Source organism: Sciurus vulgaris (genome assembly GCF_902686455.1).
Source record: "Sciurus vulgaris genome assembly, chromosome: 16".
Lineage (NCBI taxonomy): Eukaryota > Metazoa > Chordata > Mammalia > Rodentia > Sciuridae > Sciurus > Sciurus vulgaris.
Genome location: NC_136477.1, coordinates 28,706,416 through 28,724,561, shown reverse-complemented (window position 1 = coordinate 28,724,561; position 18,146 = coordinate 28,706,416). Strand labels below are relative to the sequence as shown.

The window sequence follows — 18,146 nt, the reverse complement described above, 5'->3', positions numbered from 1 at the left end:
TCAAGAAACGCAGATCTTCCCGAATGTCACTAATGTAGTTAGCAGCCTCCCTCTCACTCAAATGCCTCTCTCAATTAGGTTCTGGAAAGCGTGATCCATGACAGTTCAGGAACATTTACCAAATTCCTTCCAAATGGTCCTTTAGCTAAATACTCTTGCTCGCCTACAGACTTGGGAAAGTGCAAACAGTCTTACAGATAGTAACTTAAGACAAAATCATACTGCAAAGTTCAGAAGTTCCTGATTACCTACTTGCATGCCAAAACCATGAAAGATTCTGGACCAGGATAATGCAAATTGTGAAATGGGTCTGGTGAAAAATTAAGCGGTAGGTCTAAAATTAATGGAGTCATTTGACTGGTTCCTTTTTCTGCTCCTATTAACTTGGTTTTGCCCTGATGCTTTTTCCCATTAGGACATCTGTTTTGGCTGAGCAATGATGCTTGCCATAAGCTTGATTTGGGATTCTTTTTGTCTAATGAATGTGAAAGGGTATGACATAGTAAAGATGGCCCATAATGCCTGCAGAGTAAATTGGACAGTTCTGATGAGTTTTGACAAGGCATGAGTAGTACAAGAGGCAGCTTGATTTAGTGCAGTTAATCATGGATTCAAACCTTGTGTCTAAGCAGTGGATTCTCTCAGAACCTGCTTATTGTATGAAAATGCACTGGTCTTGCCCACTTCATTCAGTGAACCACGGTCCCCCTTCAGGTTATGTTCTTGTCCCCTTCAATCCTGCTAACATCACCATCATAATCAGCCACTTACAAACTGGAATAGTATGACCAGCTCCCAGTCTCTAATATACCCCTTGTGGTCATTACCTAGAATGGAGGGGTAAGGGGACAGGAGTCAACATGAAGACAGGGAGAAGCTTTTCCAAAGCTCTAATTACACAGCAGAGCAGCGTCTGAAGCCACTGAAGTCAAAGATTCTCATTAACCAACTGGCCCTGCCAAAAACTTACTGGAACACTCACTTAAAAGGTAGTGCAGCCTGGCACAGTGGTACATGTCTGCAATCTCAGCTGAATCCAGCTCAAAGCCAACCTCAGCAACATAGCAAGAGCCTATCTCAAAAAAAAATTTTTTTTGGTAAGGGCAATGCTCACTAGATTTTCTAATTCTCAAGTGAAATATTACAAGCTTAGGAAGAAAATAGCATTTTTATTATATTTCATTCACCGTGCCAAAGACTTCCACATATGCTTTCTCATTTAATCCACATAGCAACATTGCAAAGTAAATATAGATCATAACATATTTATTATGCATAACACATAAGTATAAAAATATAATTGAAATAGCTGAGACTCAAACAGACTTGTGTGTTTGGAGATTTTTTTTTTTTGTTTGGGATCAATTCCATACTTGGTTTTATCCTGCTAATATTTGCTTCTCATTCACGGATGAGACCCACTATAAATTAGCAGCTTATGCATCTTTATCCTTTGAGATTATCAAAATCCTGAGGGCCATAATTATGACTTAACAATAATGGACACCATCTGTTGTGGACTGATCTAAATGTGCTGTGCAAAGTATTACTGCATTTAGTCTTCAAAAAAATTTTGATGATATTGCACTCAGAGTTAAGAAAACTGAGGCTTAGAGAATCTTTTCATCTTTGTACTTCCAGTGCACACTCAAGAACTAAAATATCATAAGCACTGAAAAAATATGAACTTGACTGTGCTATAATCTCCTTTGACTAAATAGGCAGAGATGGAAGAGTAGGGAATGACACACTTCCTCTGAATTCCTAAATAGTCAGTACATCCAAAATGTTGCTGAAAGCAGGATCCTTGTCCCCCAGTGCCAATTCAATAAGGAGGACACGGTTTTGAGAAAAAGGAAAAACAAGTTTTATTGCTTTGCTAGCAAAGGAGAAACACAGGGGAATCCTTTCCCAGAGGCTTTGATTCTGCCCATCAGGAGGAACAGGGGGATTCGAAGGAGGTCCTCAAAGGCTACGTTCCAGGTGTGCCCTGACAGGGGGTCCCAGGGCGCCCTGAAGGTGTGTTAACATTCACTTGTCAACTTGGGAGATATTCACTTCCTAGACCCTCTGGCTGACATCTCCTTCCTGTGGAGCACAGATCTCTCAGGGTGATATTGTTCCCTGCCCCCAGGTTATGGAGGGGGAGAGGGCGAAGAGGAAAAGGAAAACAAGTCCCATTTTAAAATGAACCTCAGAGCTATATTCAAAAGGTGAAGTGAACCACTGTTACAAAATCATTTAGAAAGCAAAAAAGGCCCAGGATCTTGCTGCATTGTGCTTCCCAAAGCAGAGCCAGCCTGAGGTCTTGGGTTGGCTTAGACAGAGGAAAAGGCGTTCACTGGAAGCAGTGACCTGCTCAGGAGGGTGTCAGTGTCTCCACTCCTGGAATCTACATGGGGAATGGAGAAAGGCTGAGCGGTGGGGCCTTAGATCAGCTCTAGGAGCTCCCAGTCATACCACCTCTAATGCTCTTCATGACCCCTGCAGAAGGGATCCACACAGGCAGCCAGGCTCTGCCTGCACTGTTCATACCCTCTGTGTACTCTTGACCTGCTGAGTCCCTAAAGTCAGTCTACCTGGTGATGGAAGAGGTGGGTTCCAATGCCCATGTGGGAAATTGGGAAAGGAGAGGGGCAGAGGAACTGCTGAGAATGAGCCCAGAGAGCAGTCATTAGTCTAGCATATGCCTACAAGTGGTCACACACACTCACAATAAACCAGGTCCTCAGTGTGAAGCTGTAAATCTACAGCTAGATTTAGGTGTTTTATTTCTATTCTTGCTAGTCCACGGTGTAAGAACCCAGAAACCACTCCAGGCGCAGGAACTCACGCAAGAGAGTTTATTAAGCAAACAGGCAGAGTAACTCCCTGCAGGGTAAGAGAGAAAATGAGAGGAAAAGAGAGAGAGAGAGAGTGTGTGTGAAATGGAGGAGAGAGCACGAAAATGAATAGGAGAGAGAGAGAAAATGGCAGGGGAGCTATTCTTAAGCAATGGAATTCCACAGGCTAACAGGGGACCAATAATGGAGAAGGTTACTTGCAAGCTGACTGATGAACCAATAGCTAGCTAAGATGTTCACAGACTGACAAGCTAGGTTGTAACTTGGGAGGCAGGGAAATGACAGCAGTGTAAAGGGCGGGGTAGCAACTTTATATTATATTATACATGGTTCCCTCACCATTTCAACATTTCCCTTTGTTAGGGTAACTGGCACAAATATTCACAAGAGACACAGTTCTGAGTTCAAGCAAAGGTGTATTGACAGAGAGAGTATGCCAGGCTGCCCCTCTGCAAGGAGCAGCAGCCTGCAGAAAAAACTTCTAAACTATATAGTCATGTACAATAGAGTAGTTAAAAAATATCTGGTCTGGCCCTGTGACTGTTACTTGACATCTTTGCTGTGGTTTCAGTAGTTAGGGACTCTTTCAGGGTGGGCCTACTGGGAAGGTCATGCCTGGGGGGCAGGTGCTGATTTTCAAAATGGAGTTACTTTGGCCTAAAGACCTAACATCCATAAATTATGGTATTACCAATCTGAACATTTTCCTCTGGGCCTATGACAAATTTTACTAAGCAAGCTAGAGAAAAGGGCCTGTTGTGGTGCTATGATCTGTTTTCACCAAATAGGAAACCAATGCTTTTATTGTTATGAATTGCATTATACTTTGTGTCATGGTACATAATTCTGACTTTGTGTCGTGGTGTATAATTCTGGGTTACAGTGCAAGCAGAGCTTCGGTCTGTTCTTAGAGGGCTCTGATTGAATTAAGCACAGAGGAAAATTTTTAAGTATTTGAAGTCTCATCAGATTAGTCCTAAGAATCTGAAAATAGTGAAATGATAAAATCTAGACAGAAAGGATTAGGAACAGAAAGGATTAGGAACATAAAATCACCTGAAAGAAAGAGAATAAGTGTTAGGCCAGAGAAGGGCTTTCCTCATACCTAGAATGTGATAATGTGAATAAAGGATCTTTCTGCAGAAAGGGGTTCTGTCAGGCACACAAGCATGAAGTGGCTATAGGAAGAGTCTTGCACTGGCCACATCCATCCTCAGAACAACCAGGCAGAGGACAATGGTAAGCATTAGGTAGGCCTCTGCAACCCAGGGATCAGTGGCAGGGCTCTATGAAAAGCTGCTTAGCACAATGTTTTAATTTAGTTCTTTGATGGCACAACACAGCACACCAGCACCATGGCAGAAGAGAACTAACTTACGGGATTAAGAGGGAAGGGCTGCCAAGAAGAGTCACACAGGGTTTGTGCCTGGGAATCAGGCAAACAGTGGGCAGGAGCTGCAGGGGCAGCTTATGGATGGCAAGCCACGGGGTTTGCTTGGGCTCCCTGTGGACTGACTAATTTGAATAATTTACAGGCTCAAGAGCATAGGCCTTTCCCTCATTGTCTGGCCTGACCCCAGTGTGGGTGGTTAAAGCTGGTGCACAATGAACCAGAGTGGGAGAGCCTTGGGAAGGAAACCAGCTGAGGGTACAGATTAATCAGCAGCTTAAGAAGGGGACCAGCCTGTAGGACCTCAAAACTGACCAACACATTAAAAACAAAACCGTTATTACAGAGTGGTTTTATCTTGCATGCATATCCAGATATGCAACACCAGGAGCCCACGGTGGAAAGAATTCTGAGTGCAGCTAGTGGGAAAGAATGCTGAGATTGTTAGGTGGTTCCTGGATGGGCATGGTGGGTACAAATCCCACAGTCACAGGTTTGCTGATTCACATGTTGAACAGTTGTTGCCCCAGAGCAAGATCCTCCTTGCAGTGAAAAGAGGCATTAACTATCTCTTCCAGAGGCTTAGACTATTTGACTAATCTCAGTAGGAGTCCACTTCTATTCTTTATGGTTATCTCCTATTTATTTCCTTCACAGCCTTGGAGACCACTTAAAATTGTAGATGCATTGATTATGCATATATGGTATGCATTTGTTATCAGTTATATATTTATCAAATGTTTTATTAACCATTTACTTATTTATTACCCATCTTTCCCACTGGAATATTTGTTCCAGTGAGGATTTTATTCACCATAGTTCATGTAGTGCCTAGTAAAATGGCTCTTTCAGAGTCTGCTCTCTGTAAATATTTGTTGAATGATGGGGTAAACAAACAGAAAAATAATAGTAAAGAATACATAGTTGGGGCTGGAGTTGGGGCTCAGTGGCAGAGCACTTGTGATACCACCGTTTACTAGTGACTGAGTTCTGCTTCCTCAGGTGTTGAAGTATAATATCAGAGAAGCACGCCAAGGCAAGCATATTAAGCAGGTTTTATTTAAAAGTAATAATACAGACTTCTCCCTGGAGGGAGAAGGGAACCATGGCTGATGTTCTAAAGTCCCAAGAAGTGAGCACACCCTACATCTTTTGTAGGTTAAGGTCTCTTTTGTTCTCCAGTTCTCGCCCCCATTATCTCTCCTTCCTGCCTACCCTAACTAGGTCAGTTTTGCAAGTGAGATGCAAAAAGTGAGAAGTGGATGGGCAGGGGGAGAGTCAAAGTGATTCAACCAGGCAACCAGGCAAGGGCCCAGGGGGCATTAATTAGCAGCTCTTTGCCTGTAGTCCCTGACAAGAACAGGTAAATTTGGTAATCAATGGACTCCAGAGATCCTTGGCATTCCATCCCAGAGGCAGTCTCCAACTTCCAGAGGCAGATGGCTTTCATGGCCTCCATTTCCTGGATTTGACCCGATCCCCTATTTCTACACCAACTGCCTGTCCCCAATTCTGTCTTCACTTGCCTAGCACCTGCGAGGCACTGGGTTCAATTCTCAGCATCGCATATAAATAAATAAAATAAAGGTCCATTGCCAACTTAAAAGAGAGAGAGAGAGAGAGAGGAGAAGAAGAAGAATATATGGTTGAACTTCACATTTAACTGTCCTCACTCACCAAGCAATTTTCTGATGCTGGTGGAGCTTTTTTATAAGACCAGACAGAAGACACCTCAGGAGTGTTAGGTTGGGAAAAAGAGGGGCGCAGTTATGGTTCGTCGCTAGCTCCCAGAAACGCTCCACAGATACAGGTCTCATACAAGGAACCATTTATTTGCACAGACAGTTCACATTTGCACGGGGAAAGGGGGAAAAGCAAAGAGGGAAGATGGCCTATGGTTAGTCTCAGACATAGGAATTTCGGGAGCTGAGAGGAACCAATCGAGGAGGAGAATTCTTACAGACTGACTGATGGGCCAATGACATAGTGGGACGTAATGCTGGAGACAGGAAGCAACGTAAGCCGGAAATTCCTGTAATGTGAGCGGCGGGCTAACGCAGATTGACAGGTGGTGGGGAGGACGGGAAATTCCTGTAACGGGAGAGGCGGGGAAACACAGATTGACAGGTAGTTGGGAGGTAGGAAATTCCTATCACGGGAGAGAAAGATGGCTTTATATCTTACAAGGAGTATGTCTGGTATTTCTATAAACTTAAAGCCTCTATTCCATATTTTAGCGTATAGTTAACAGAGGCCATGCACTCGGGACCATCCACTTCTGGGCTGTGCAGAGTCTCTACGTAGACTCTAAAATCCGAGGTCCGATTCAGCCATCTCTTTCTTCACCCTCAGGAACAGTACCTCCCCCAGTGTCCAGCTCTATTCTGTACTTGAAATTGCTACCAAACCAGCAGCTAAGTCATTGTGTTTGATACTGACACATGGTTTCTTAGGTCCTTGGGTTAAATAAAATCTGCTGGAGCCTAGAAGATTTTTCCACATTGATTTTCATCCTTGCTGCTTAATTAAATCCCTCACCTGGGAAAGAGTGATTTTCAGCCACCTCACTTTCTGTAGCATCAGCATGCGACTGTGACTGTCAGAACACTGAAATGCCAGTTGTGTTTAATGCTTCAGGTGCTACAAGCCTGTTATATTGGAATCCCCGACGAAGATAGATATTAACTGAGAATTGAAAATGACAGCAGAGGAGATTGAATCAGAGTAGCAAAACGAGCACACAAATCTGCTTTCTCCCTTGCTCCATTTCCTAAGAATGTCCAAAAACATCTTTTTTTTTTCTTTTCTTTTTTTCATTTTTTTTTTTTTTTTTTAAGAATACTTCCTTAACAGTCCTAGAAAAGAGAAAGAAGGCCATAAGAAAACCAGAAATTTCGGGACTCACCTGGCAGATTACAGCAAATGCAATTAGGGTGAGAACAGTGAAGATGTCCAGAAACCAAAGATCACTCAGAAAAAAAGCAGCTTTAGATGTAGGAGCACATTTGAATAGACACAGAAGATCCAGGGAAAACATGGGGGCCATCTGCAGCACTCTGATTACATTCATGGTCCTAATTCTTCACCTCTCCCTATATTCATGCCCTCTGCCCCAAGACTGCAGTTCCTTTCACACAGAAGGGGAACCTGTTACCCCATCCCTGGTGTCTAGACTGGCCTTGTGATGCTTTGGCCAGTAAAATGAGGCAGAGGGACAATGTGTCTATTCTGAGCCAAAGCCTTAGAGGCCCTTGTGTTTGTGTTTCTAATTGCTGTTCCTGAGTCTCTGCCATTTGCCATGAATTCCACAGTCACCCTGGGGTCTGTGAAAACTGGAACAGGGCAAAGTTACCCAGCCAACAACCAGCCAGAACCAGGGCATATGAGTGAGCCATGAGCGTCTGTGTCTGTTTGTTACAGAGCATTTTTGAAGCAGCATTTAACTGATAGAGCCCCAACCTTTCATACCACAACATTACTGCTTATGATGAGCAATTGGCAGCAATGGCATTTGACTCCAGATCTAATGCCTGTACAATACCTGTATTCAAAAGAAAGGGAACCCATACTTAAGGAAAGCTCTCTCATGGGCCCCTGAGAAAGAGAAATTGTGTTGAGATAACACTTCAGAACTTCTAAAGAGCAGAGAGAAAGGAAAGACAGAACTTCTTGGGAGGAGAATAAACAAACTGACTTTTCTCACCAGGGTTAGGTAGCAGAGGAGGCCCCAGACCACTTGATGACTCTATTTTCATGTTTACAGAAATGAGATGCATTGCTTGGCACATCTCACTCCCTTCAACGGGACATGTAGACAGCCCTCATTCTTGGGAGAGAGACCCAGGGCAGGCCTCTGGTCTCAGAGAAGGCCACCCAGCTGGCCATATCCACCTACCTCATTTCAGTCGTTAATATACAGAGACAGCCAAGAAATGCCAGGCATTCAAGAAGTCCTTTGACATGAAGGAGAAGTAATAAGATAAAGGTCAGGCCAACTAATCATAAAGGAAAAACTTCAATAAATGAAAGGAATAGTGTCTTTCAAAATATAATAGTCCCAAAAAGGTTCATTATAACATTGCATTCATCATGGAAAGCAACTGTCAGATATTTTCTCAGAAAATAATAAGGACATACAGCCTCAGCAATGGAGAGAGACCATGTTTCAAAAGAGAAAAGGGGAGGAATGGGGATGTAGCTCAGTGAATGGAGTGCCTGAGTTCAATCTAAATCTCTAATACCAACAAGGAAGGAAGGAAGGGGGGAGGGAGGGAGGGAAGGAAGGAGAAAGAGAGAGAAAGAAAGAAAAGAGAAAGAGAAAAAAGAAAAGAAAGAAGGAGAGAGAGAAAGAAAGTAAGAGTGAGAGAGAAAGAAAGAAAGAGGAAGGGAGGAAGGAAGGAAGGAAGGAAGGAAGGAAGGAAGGAAGGAAGGAAGGAAGGAAGGAAGGAAGGAAGGAAGGAAGGAAGGAAAAAAGGGAGAGAGGAAGGAAGGAAGGAAGGAAGGAAAGAAGGAAGGAAGGAAAGAAGGGGGAAGGAAGGGGGAAGGAAGGGGGAAGGAGGGAGGGAAGGAAGGAGAAAGAGAGAAAGAAAGAAAAGAGAGAGAGAGAAAAGAAAGGAGAGAAAGAAAAGAAAGAAAGAAAAAGGGAGAGAGGAAGGAAGGAAGGAAGGAAGGGGGAGGGATGGAGGGAAGGAAGGAGAAAGAGAAAGAGAAAGAAAGAAGGAGAGAGAGAAAGAAAGAAAGTAAGAGGGAGAGAGAAAGAAAGAGGAAGGAAGGAAGGAAGGAAGGAAGGAAGGAAGGAAGGAAGGAAGGAAGGAAGGAAGGGAGGGAGGGAGGGAGGGAGGGAGGGAGGGAGGGAGGGAGGGAGGAAGGAAGGAGAAAGAAAGAAACTGGCTTCAGGAACTAATAAAAATAACCCTTAAAAATTAATAATTTTTCCCAAAAATACTTACTGAATTTTTTTTTCTTCAAAAATTCTTAGCATTCAGATAAATAATAGAGGAGTACGGACATGAAATAAATGAGAAGGAAGATAAAATTGAGAAGAAAAATTAATAAGGAAGGAGAAAAAACAGATAGGAAACATAAAAGAAAGACAGAAGGTGTGGTGGAGGGATCCAGAAGGTCCAATATGTGTTGACTAGAAGTTTCAGAAGGAAGGATGAGAGAAAGGGATGAGAGAAAACAGTGAAAGATACAGAAGAGAAAGATTTCCAAAGGGGAGAGTAAGTCTTAGGATTATAAACACTCCAGCAAGTGCTGAGAGGAAGGAGTTAAAGCGCACATGCTCTCTCTCTGTCCTCTCTCTCTCTCTTCTCTCTCTCTCTCCAACCCCCACCCCTCCACACACACACCTGGATTAAAAGAAAGAAAAAAGAAAAAGCAAGAAATAGCAAATAACAACCATACCTACAACATAAACACAAACACTCAGTCTTCAGCTAAACCCAAGTCATTCTTATGAATAGCATAAACACACACACACAAGTCTAGAACAAAACTCCAAATTACCCCAATGTCAAAGTGGCAAGAAGGGAAGTAGGACTGAGCAAAATATGCTAGATTTCCAAGACATTATTGATATTGATAGATGATCATAAAGAGAATGACCAATTATAGATGTCAGCACTAAATGAAAAATACCCCAAAACACGCTGAATGTTCTCTCTGATATGGGGATGCTAACACACAAAAAGGGGAGGGAAGAATAGCAGTTCATTGAGCTAGACAAAGGAGGAGGAAGGGAAGTCAGGGAGCGTGGGAATAGGAAAGACAGTGGGATGAATCGGACATAACTTTCCTATGGTCATAAATTAGTACACGGCCAGTGAACTCCACATCATGTACAACCACAAGAATGGGATCCTGGGGTTGGGGAGATAGCTCAGTAGGTAGAGCACTTGCCTTGCATGCACAAGGCCCTGGGTTCAATCCCCAGCACTGCAAAAAAAAAAAAAAAAGTGTGATTTCCAATTAGAATAAGTTATGCTCTGTGTATCTGTAATATGTCAAAATGCATTCTACCATCATATATATATATATAAAGAACAAATAATTTTTTTAAATACATAGACACAGCTACATATTAACTATGTGTGTGGAAAGGGACCTCAAAAGACACACAGTGATGAAGAATTGTGCAACAGACCCTGAAGTGGGGATTGCACCTTGAAACTTCTCAACTTCTAAATTTTGGAGTTTTTTAATGAAAATGTGATCATTTATGTGTGGAAATGAAAATAAGGATTATTTTTTAAATACAGTGGAGAAATTGTGTTTGCTATCTATCTTGGGTAGGAAGAATTGGTAAAAGTCATGTTTCTTTTACTCCTACTTATTGTAGAATTGTTTGCATTAATGAAAAACTTGTGATTTTAAAGTATCATATACTTCTTGTGTTTTTCATTTTTTCTTCCTCCTACTTCCCCACCCAACTCATTCATTCTGCATTTTAGGCCAGGAGACATGATTACACTTCTAGAGGATTCCAATGAAGACTGGTGGAAAGCAAGTATTTTTCTTTCTTTAAAAGGAAAAAAAATTATTTGGTAATTATATAATTATGATAAATGGCACAATTAGAAGTGAATGTCTCCTTTTCCTTTCAGGGAAAAATTCAAGACAGGATCGGCTTCTTTCCAGCCAACTTTGTTCAGAGAGTACAGCAAAACGAGAAGATTTTTAGATGTGTTAGAACCTTCATTGGGTGTAAGGAGCAGGGGCAGATAACGCTGAAAGAGAATCAGGTGAGCAAAGCAGACATACCACATTCCAGGTATGACTGACCAGCATCACATACGAAACATATCAATCTGGATGAATGAATTCAAAGTATTCCATTTGAGAAAAGATAATCTCACTTTAACCTTGTTAGCATCCTTAGGATCTAAAAACACAAAGCCAAAATGTAGGGAGGCTCACCTGATAGAGTCTGTTCACCAGAGAAAACATAACTTCATGGTGGCAGTGAGGAGTCCTGGGCTTTTCCCTGGGGACCACTGCTCACATGTGAGCGACTACTCTAGTTTGGGCTCTGTGTTTGTGCCCTCCAGTGTGCCATCCTTGTCACCTGGGAATACTTTGATGTTACTGTATTCCAAGGTCTGCTGCATTTGTCTCCATCCTAACTACTCCTCTTAGGCCTCTATGTCCAGACTCCAAGCCTCTACCTGTTCCCTGAAGATGATGACACCTTCACATCACAGCATAGGACATAGACAAAAGATAGATGACCAAGGACTATCACAGGTCCACCTGCTGGACATCTCCCTCCCACTAATCTAGACATGTCTGTCACCACCTTGCTCAAGTGCTATTCTTGGATATGGAGTTCTTTAGGAACTGTCAATTTTCCTGAGCCCTCTACATCGATGTCTTTAAGGACCTTGCCTCTGATTTCCCCATCTCATCCCCGGACCTTGCTTCTGACTTCCCCATCTCATCCCCATCACAGAAATCTTTGTTCTATTCTTCCTTTCTTTGTCTTCTTCCAACTGAGAGAGGGCTTTCTTCCACCTCTTCTTGTCCACAGCTCCCCTCACGTCATGCTGGATAGCCTCACTACAGGTTAAAAATATGCTCTGATCTGCAAGACTGTTCTGGATTTAGTAGGAGAGGATTTGGGGAACTGGAAATTAGACATTTCTTTTCTTTCCCAATGAAGTCTCACAGTGGACTTCAGTCTCCAATTTGGAATTCAAAAGCTTGCCTCTCTTCCTGCATCCTTGGCATAATAATTCTATTATTTCCCAAGGCAATGAATGTCACTAGTAGAAAATGATGAGACTGACCCCACAAGACAGTACAAAATGAAAAATGCGTGAATAAGTTTAATGCAACTATATCCAATAGAGTTACCCAAAACATATCTTGAATATGTTTTGGAATTGCCTTCAGAGGTAGTTTATAAATCTCACACACACACACACACACAGTCATTACTTTGTAATATCTAATTTATAGTTTTAAAACATTGTTTATCCAACTTTACCATTTTATATGCCACATGTGACTCCAAATGACATTATCATTTTGACACTAAAGAATACACTCTCAAAGAATAAGGATTTGCCTTTCCTTTGTGGCTATTCAAAAGAATCTCTAAAAGAAAAATTATGAGGAAATGGCTTTTCTAAAAAAGAAACTACACCTCTCCCTATATTTAAGTAAATAAAAGCTATTAAAAATAAGAGACCAATAATTCTGAGTATTATTTTCCCTGCATATTTTAACAAGGTAGGGGAGGGGATCAGTAAAATTTGACTTTTTCATAAATGCTGGGATATAGTAGCACTCTCATTTTGCACAGTGATTTGGTGCCCTGCATTGAGAGATACAAAACTGCTCAACTTCACAAATGCAGTAATTCCAATTTCTATAGTGAAATGGGGAGGGGTGAGGCAAAAAGGTAATCATCTAAGTGCCACTTCACAATGGTGAGAATTAAGAACCATCATCCAATATGCGGGGTGACTGAGCCAAGAGTAATACTTTCTTGGGGGGATGATGTTAGGAAACAAAGCCGTTTTGATGGTATTATGATAATGTGATGGACAGAATATTGGGATTCTGATTCAGATGGACCCCAGTCACTGCCCTCCCAAGGTAAACACAAAAGGAGAGGCCCAAATGCAGATGGGGTCTGAGGCTCTGTTTTCATTCAACCACAGTGAACCTAGAGTACCAATTGTGACCAAGGGACCTAAAGGCTTCCTTATGGTACCCCCAACCCACCTTGCCTCACCATCACCACTGCCAAAGGCTAGGCTGCACCTCAGGAACCCGCGACCATAGGAGAGCACAGAGGATAAGATAAGGTGCAGCAAAAGTGGGAAAGGAGACGAGATGGTGGTGACCTACCAGGAGGAACAAGACAGAAAGAAGCTTTAAGGGACAGTGAAGAACCCCTGGCACATGTGGCCAAATCAGATCTCCTGCCTGTGGAGAAGCAATAGGAGAGAGAACCGAGGTCTTCAAATATGGTATCTCCATCTTAAATGATGTCATTAAGTTAAATATTAATGACACAGTGATACAATGGTATTGAAAATTAATATCAATGTCAGGAAAATATGGAGGTTTTGGTTAGGTGTTTTTTTCTTTCCTATTTAAATTACCTGTACCATATAAATTTACAAAAACAAAATTTTAAAAGAAGAAAATAAAAATATTTGAATCTAATAAGCTAATATTCAAAAAAATAAAAAGAAGAAAATAAAAATATTCGAATCTAATAACATAAAGGTACTCAGGGTCTCTGTGGCTTTCCGGGACCCCACCTTCCAGGTGCACGCTGGCCCACATGCAACACCATATCAACACCCTGCACACCACCCACACACCATGTTTGTCAGATCTAATTGTGGCAGCTGCTATTTATATAAATATATAAATACGAATACCCCCCAGAGGCCTATGCTGTCTAATGGTGTTAGGAAATGTGGTCACTGAGCTCTAGGATTTCACCCTGGCTTTATAGTTTTGCTTGTAATGGACATTCTCCACTTTTATAAAAATTGCTTCTCTGGTAGGCCCAATTTAGGACACGCTGCATTTTGTAAATTAGACCACCTCTCTTTTACCCTGTGACTTTGGACATAATGTATGTTTAAAGAGATCAAAAGCCATGGTTGTGCTGGCATATTTTCTGCCCAGTATTGTTCGTTCTTCCTGAAACTGGTGTTGGCCCAGCATATCACTCCTGCACACTCCCCAAAGAGGTAACAGCAGAAGCCAATGTCTGCCCCTAAGAGCAGAGGCATCTGAGGAACACCTCAGCAAGAGCATACCTAGGGAACACCACCCTCCTTGCACCTCTGGTAGATTGCACAGACCACTCTGCCTCCCATAAAACCATATGCAGACCTTTCTAGGCTACCTCTTTCTGGATTGTAATGACCTGTTTTGGGTCTGACCCTTCAAAGAGAACTTTCCTTGCTAGTCCTGGTTCACCAAAAAGCAAAGAAAAAATTAATACCATCTTCTACTCTGTCTCAATAGTGTCTTAATAATGATATTATCATCTTTCTTAGCCATTATTTCATCATATGTATAAACTACGTAATATTTATAAAGTTTATATACCTACAACATTCTCTTTGAGCTCATACACATGCCCTGTGAATTTTGCAGATCATTCATTATTTCTGATTTATAAAACAGGGAACAAAGGTTCCTCGAGGTAATGTACCTTGTTCATGGAGTAAAAATCAGGTAAGTGGTCAGGCAGGAATATAAACACAGGTCTGCAAACTCCAAGTCACAGCCACCCACTGAGTCAAGTACCCCCAAACCATGTGGGGAAACCCCTGAACAGTAAAAAGCCACATACACACCTTGGTTGCCATGGTTAGCACATGGCATAAAGGCAAATATTTGGGGAGCAGAGAACCCCTTGAAGACAAATTCTTGCTCCCATGGGCCCCCTATTGATCATTCTCTATTCCAGCCAATGGAATCATCATCATGAGATGGAGACCCTGTCTCTGGTGCTATTCATACCTCATGAAGCAAGCAGGCACTTTTCCCAGCCAACACTTGAAACTTCTCTAAGTTTACCCAACTGTATCCTTCCTGTTCCAAAAATTTTGAAAGTCTTTTGAGCAAAACAAATTCAGGAAGGATGTTCACCTTTATTGGCAAAAGTTTTAAATATTCTTGCTAGCATGTTTGATTGTGCTTCCCCATTTGAGATTAAGCATTGTTTTTATGTTATCAAAATATATACAAGTCAGTGAAACCAGAAGGCAAATTAAAATTTGCTCAAGTTGATCAAAGCACAAAGCAGAACATCTGCTGGATGGTTCCTACCAATTCCTTGACATATTCCCCAAAACAGTTTTCCTAAGAGTGGGCTTCACACCTGCATTCTCCACATACTTCATTTTCATGGTTGAACTGACAATCTGTTGGGTGTTAGACAGGGCAGGGGAATGTGAGAGAAACAACCAACCTCTTCGATTAGACATGCTCAAGATTCAACCTAACATGTCAGCCAAATGGGTCTGCCCATATTGTGTTAGCTTTCTGTTGCTATGACAAAATACCTGAGAAAAATCAACTTAAAGGAGGAAAGATGCATTTTGGCTCATGATTTCAGAGGTTTCAGTCCACTGTCACTTGGTTCCATCACTTTGGGCTTTTGGTGAGACAAAATATCAAGGAGGGGACAAGATATACCCTTGAAAGGTATCCCAGTAACCCATTTACTCCAACTAGATGCCATCTTCTAAAGTTTCCACAATCTCCCTATAATGACACAAGCAAGGGACAAAGCCTTCAACCTCTGAGACCTTGGGGGGCATTCCAGATCCTAACTAAAGGTATAATACGTACCTTTAGGAAAATGTCATAATCCTCTACAGTTTAGTCTATCAGGTATTTCTTTTTTTTTTTTAATTTTTAATTTTAATTAAAAATCATAAATTTACATAGGGCAATGTTGTTTGATTCATTTTGTTATTTTTTCCCTTCCCCCCTCCCCTCCCACCCCTCTTTTCCCTCTATACATTCCTTTCTTCCTCATTCTTACCACCCTCCTTATCCCTAACCCTAAACCTAACCCTAACACTAACACTAACCCCTCCTACCCCCCACCCCCATATGTCCTCATCCGCTTATCAGCGAGATCATTCGTCCTTTAGTTTTTTGAGATTGGCTTATCTCACTTAGCATGATACCCTCCAATTTCATCCATTTGCCTGCGAATGCCATAATTTTGTCATTCCTCATGGCGGAGTAATATTCCATTGTATATATATGACACAGTTTCTTTATCCATTCATCAACTGAAGGGCATCTGGGTTGGTTCCACAATCTGGCTATAGTGAATTGAGCAGCTATGAACATTGATGTGGCTGTATCTCTGTAGTATGCTGATTTTAAGTCCTTTGGGTATAGGCCAAGGAGTGGGATAGCTGGGTCAAATGGTGGTTCCATTCCAAGCTTTCTGAGGAATCTCCATACTGCTTTCCAGAGTGGCTGCACTAATTTGCAACCCCACCAGCAATGTATGAGTGTACCTTTTTCCCCACATCCTCGCCAACACCTATTGTTGCTTATGTTCTTGATAATCGCCATTCTAATTGGGGTGAGATGAAATCTTAGGGCAGTTTTGATTTGCATTTCTCTTATTACTAGAGATGTTGTACATTTTTTCATATATCTGTTGATTGCTTGTACATCTTCTTCTGTGAAGTATCTGTTCATTTCCTTAGCCCATTTGTTGATTGGATTATTTGTATTCTTGGTGTAGAGTTTTTTGAGTTCTTAATAGATTCTGGATATTAGCGCTCTATCTGAAGTATGATTGGCAAAGATATTCTCCCACTCTGTAGGCTCTCTCTTCACATTACTGATTGTTTCCTTTGCTGAGAGAAAGCTTTTTAGTTTGAATCTATCCCAGTTGTTGATTCTTGCTTTTATTTCTTGGGCTATGGGAGTCCTGTTAAGGAAGTCTGGTCCTAGACCAACAATTGAAGGTTTGGGCCTACTTTTTCTTCTATAAGATGCAGGGTCTCTGGTCTGATTCCGAGTTCCTTGATCCATTGTGAGTTGAGTTTTGTGCAGGGTGAGAGATAAGGGTTTAATTTCATTCTGTTGCATATGGTTTTCCAGTTTTCCCAGCACCATTTGTTGAAGAGGCTATCTTTTCTCCATTGCATATTTTTGGCCCCTTTGTCTAGTATGAGAAAATTGTATTTATTTGGGTTTGTGTCCGTGTCCTCTATTCTGTACCATTGATCTACCTGTCTATTTTGGTACCAATACCATGCCGTTTTTGTTACTATTGCTTTGTAGTAGAGTTGAAAATCTGGTATTGCGATACCACCTGCTTTGCTCTTTCTACTGAGGATTGCTTTAGCTATTCTGGGTTTCTTATTCTTCCAGATGAATTTCATAATTGCTTGCTCTATTTCTGTAAGGTACATCATTGGGATTTTAATTGGAATTGCATTGAATCTATATAGCACTTTTGGTAGTATGGCCATTTTGACAATATTAATTCTTCCTATCCATGAACATGGGAGATCTTTCCATCTTCTAAGGTTTTCTTTAATTTCTTTCTTTAGTGTTCTGTAGTTCTCATTGTAGAGGTCTTTCACCTCTTTTGTGAGATTGATTCCCAAGTATTTTATTTTTTTTTTGATGCTATTGTGAATGGGGTAGTTTTCCTAATTTCTCTTTCTGAAGATTCATCACTTATGTATAAAAATGCATTGGATTTATGAGCATTGATCTTGTAACCTGCTACTTTACTGAATTCACTTATGAGTTCTAAGAGTTTTCTGGTGGAATTTCCAGGTTCCTCTAAATATATAATCATGTCATCAGCGAACAGGGATAGTTTGAGTTCTTCTTTTCCAATTCGTATCCCTTTAATTTCTTTGGTTTGTCTAATTGCTCTGGCCAGAGTCTCAAGAACGATGTTGAATAGAAGTGGTGAAAGAGGGCATCCCTGCCTTGTTCCAGTTTTTAGGGGGAATGCTTTCAGTTTTCACCATTTAGAATGATATTGGCCATGGGCTTAGCATAGATGACCTTCACAATGTTAAGGAATGATCCCACTACCCCAATTTTTTCTAGTGTTTTGAGCATGAAGGGGTGCTGTATTTTATTGAATGCTTTTTCTGCATCTATTGAAATAATCATGTGATTCTTAACTTTTAGTCTGTTGATATGGTGAATGACATTTATTGACTTCCGGATGTTGAACCAACCTTGCATCCCTGGGATAAAACCCACTTGATCGTGGTGCACTATCTTTTTAATATATTTTTGTATGCGATTTGCTAAAATTTTATTGAGAATTTTTGCGTCAATGTTCATTAAGGATATTGGTCTGAAATTTTCTTTCCTCGATGTATCTCTGTCTGGTTTGGGTATCAGGGTAATATTGGCTTCATAGAATGAGTTTG

The 18,146-nt window shown here is 41.3% G+C and overlaps 1 protein-coding gene across 1 annotated transcript in view; it reads left to right on the top strand.

Moving 5' to 3' along the window:
• Nucleotides 1–18,146, top strand: part of STAC (SH3 and cysteine rich domain) — a 154,231-nt gene that overhangs the window by 122,285 nt on the left and 13,800 nt on the right. Inside the window, exons 9-10 of the mRNA XM_079115632.1 lie at nt 10,686–10,737; nt 10,839–10,976. Coding sequence (XP_078971758.1) covers nt 10,686–10,737; nt 10,839–10,976 — 190 coding nt within the window. The remainder of the gene's footprint in view (nt 1–10,685; nt 10,738–10,838; nt 10,977–18,146) is intronic.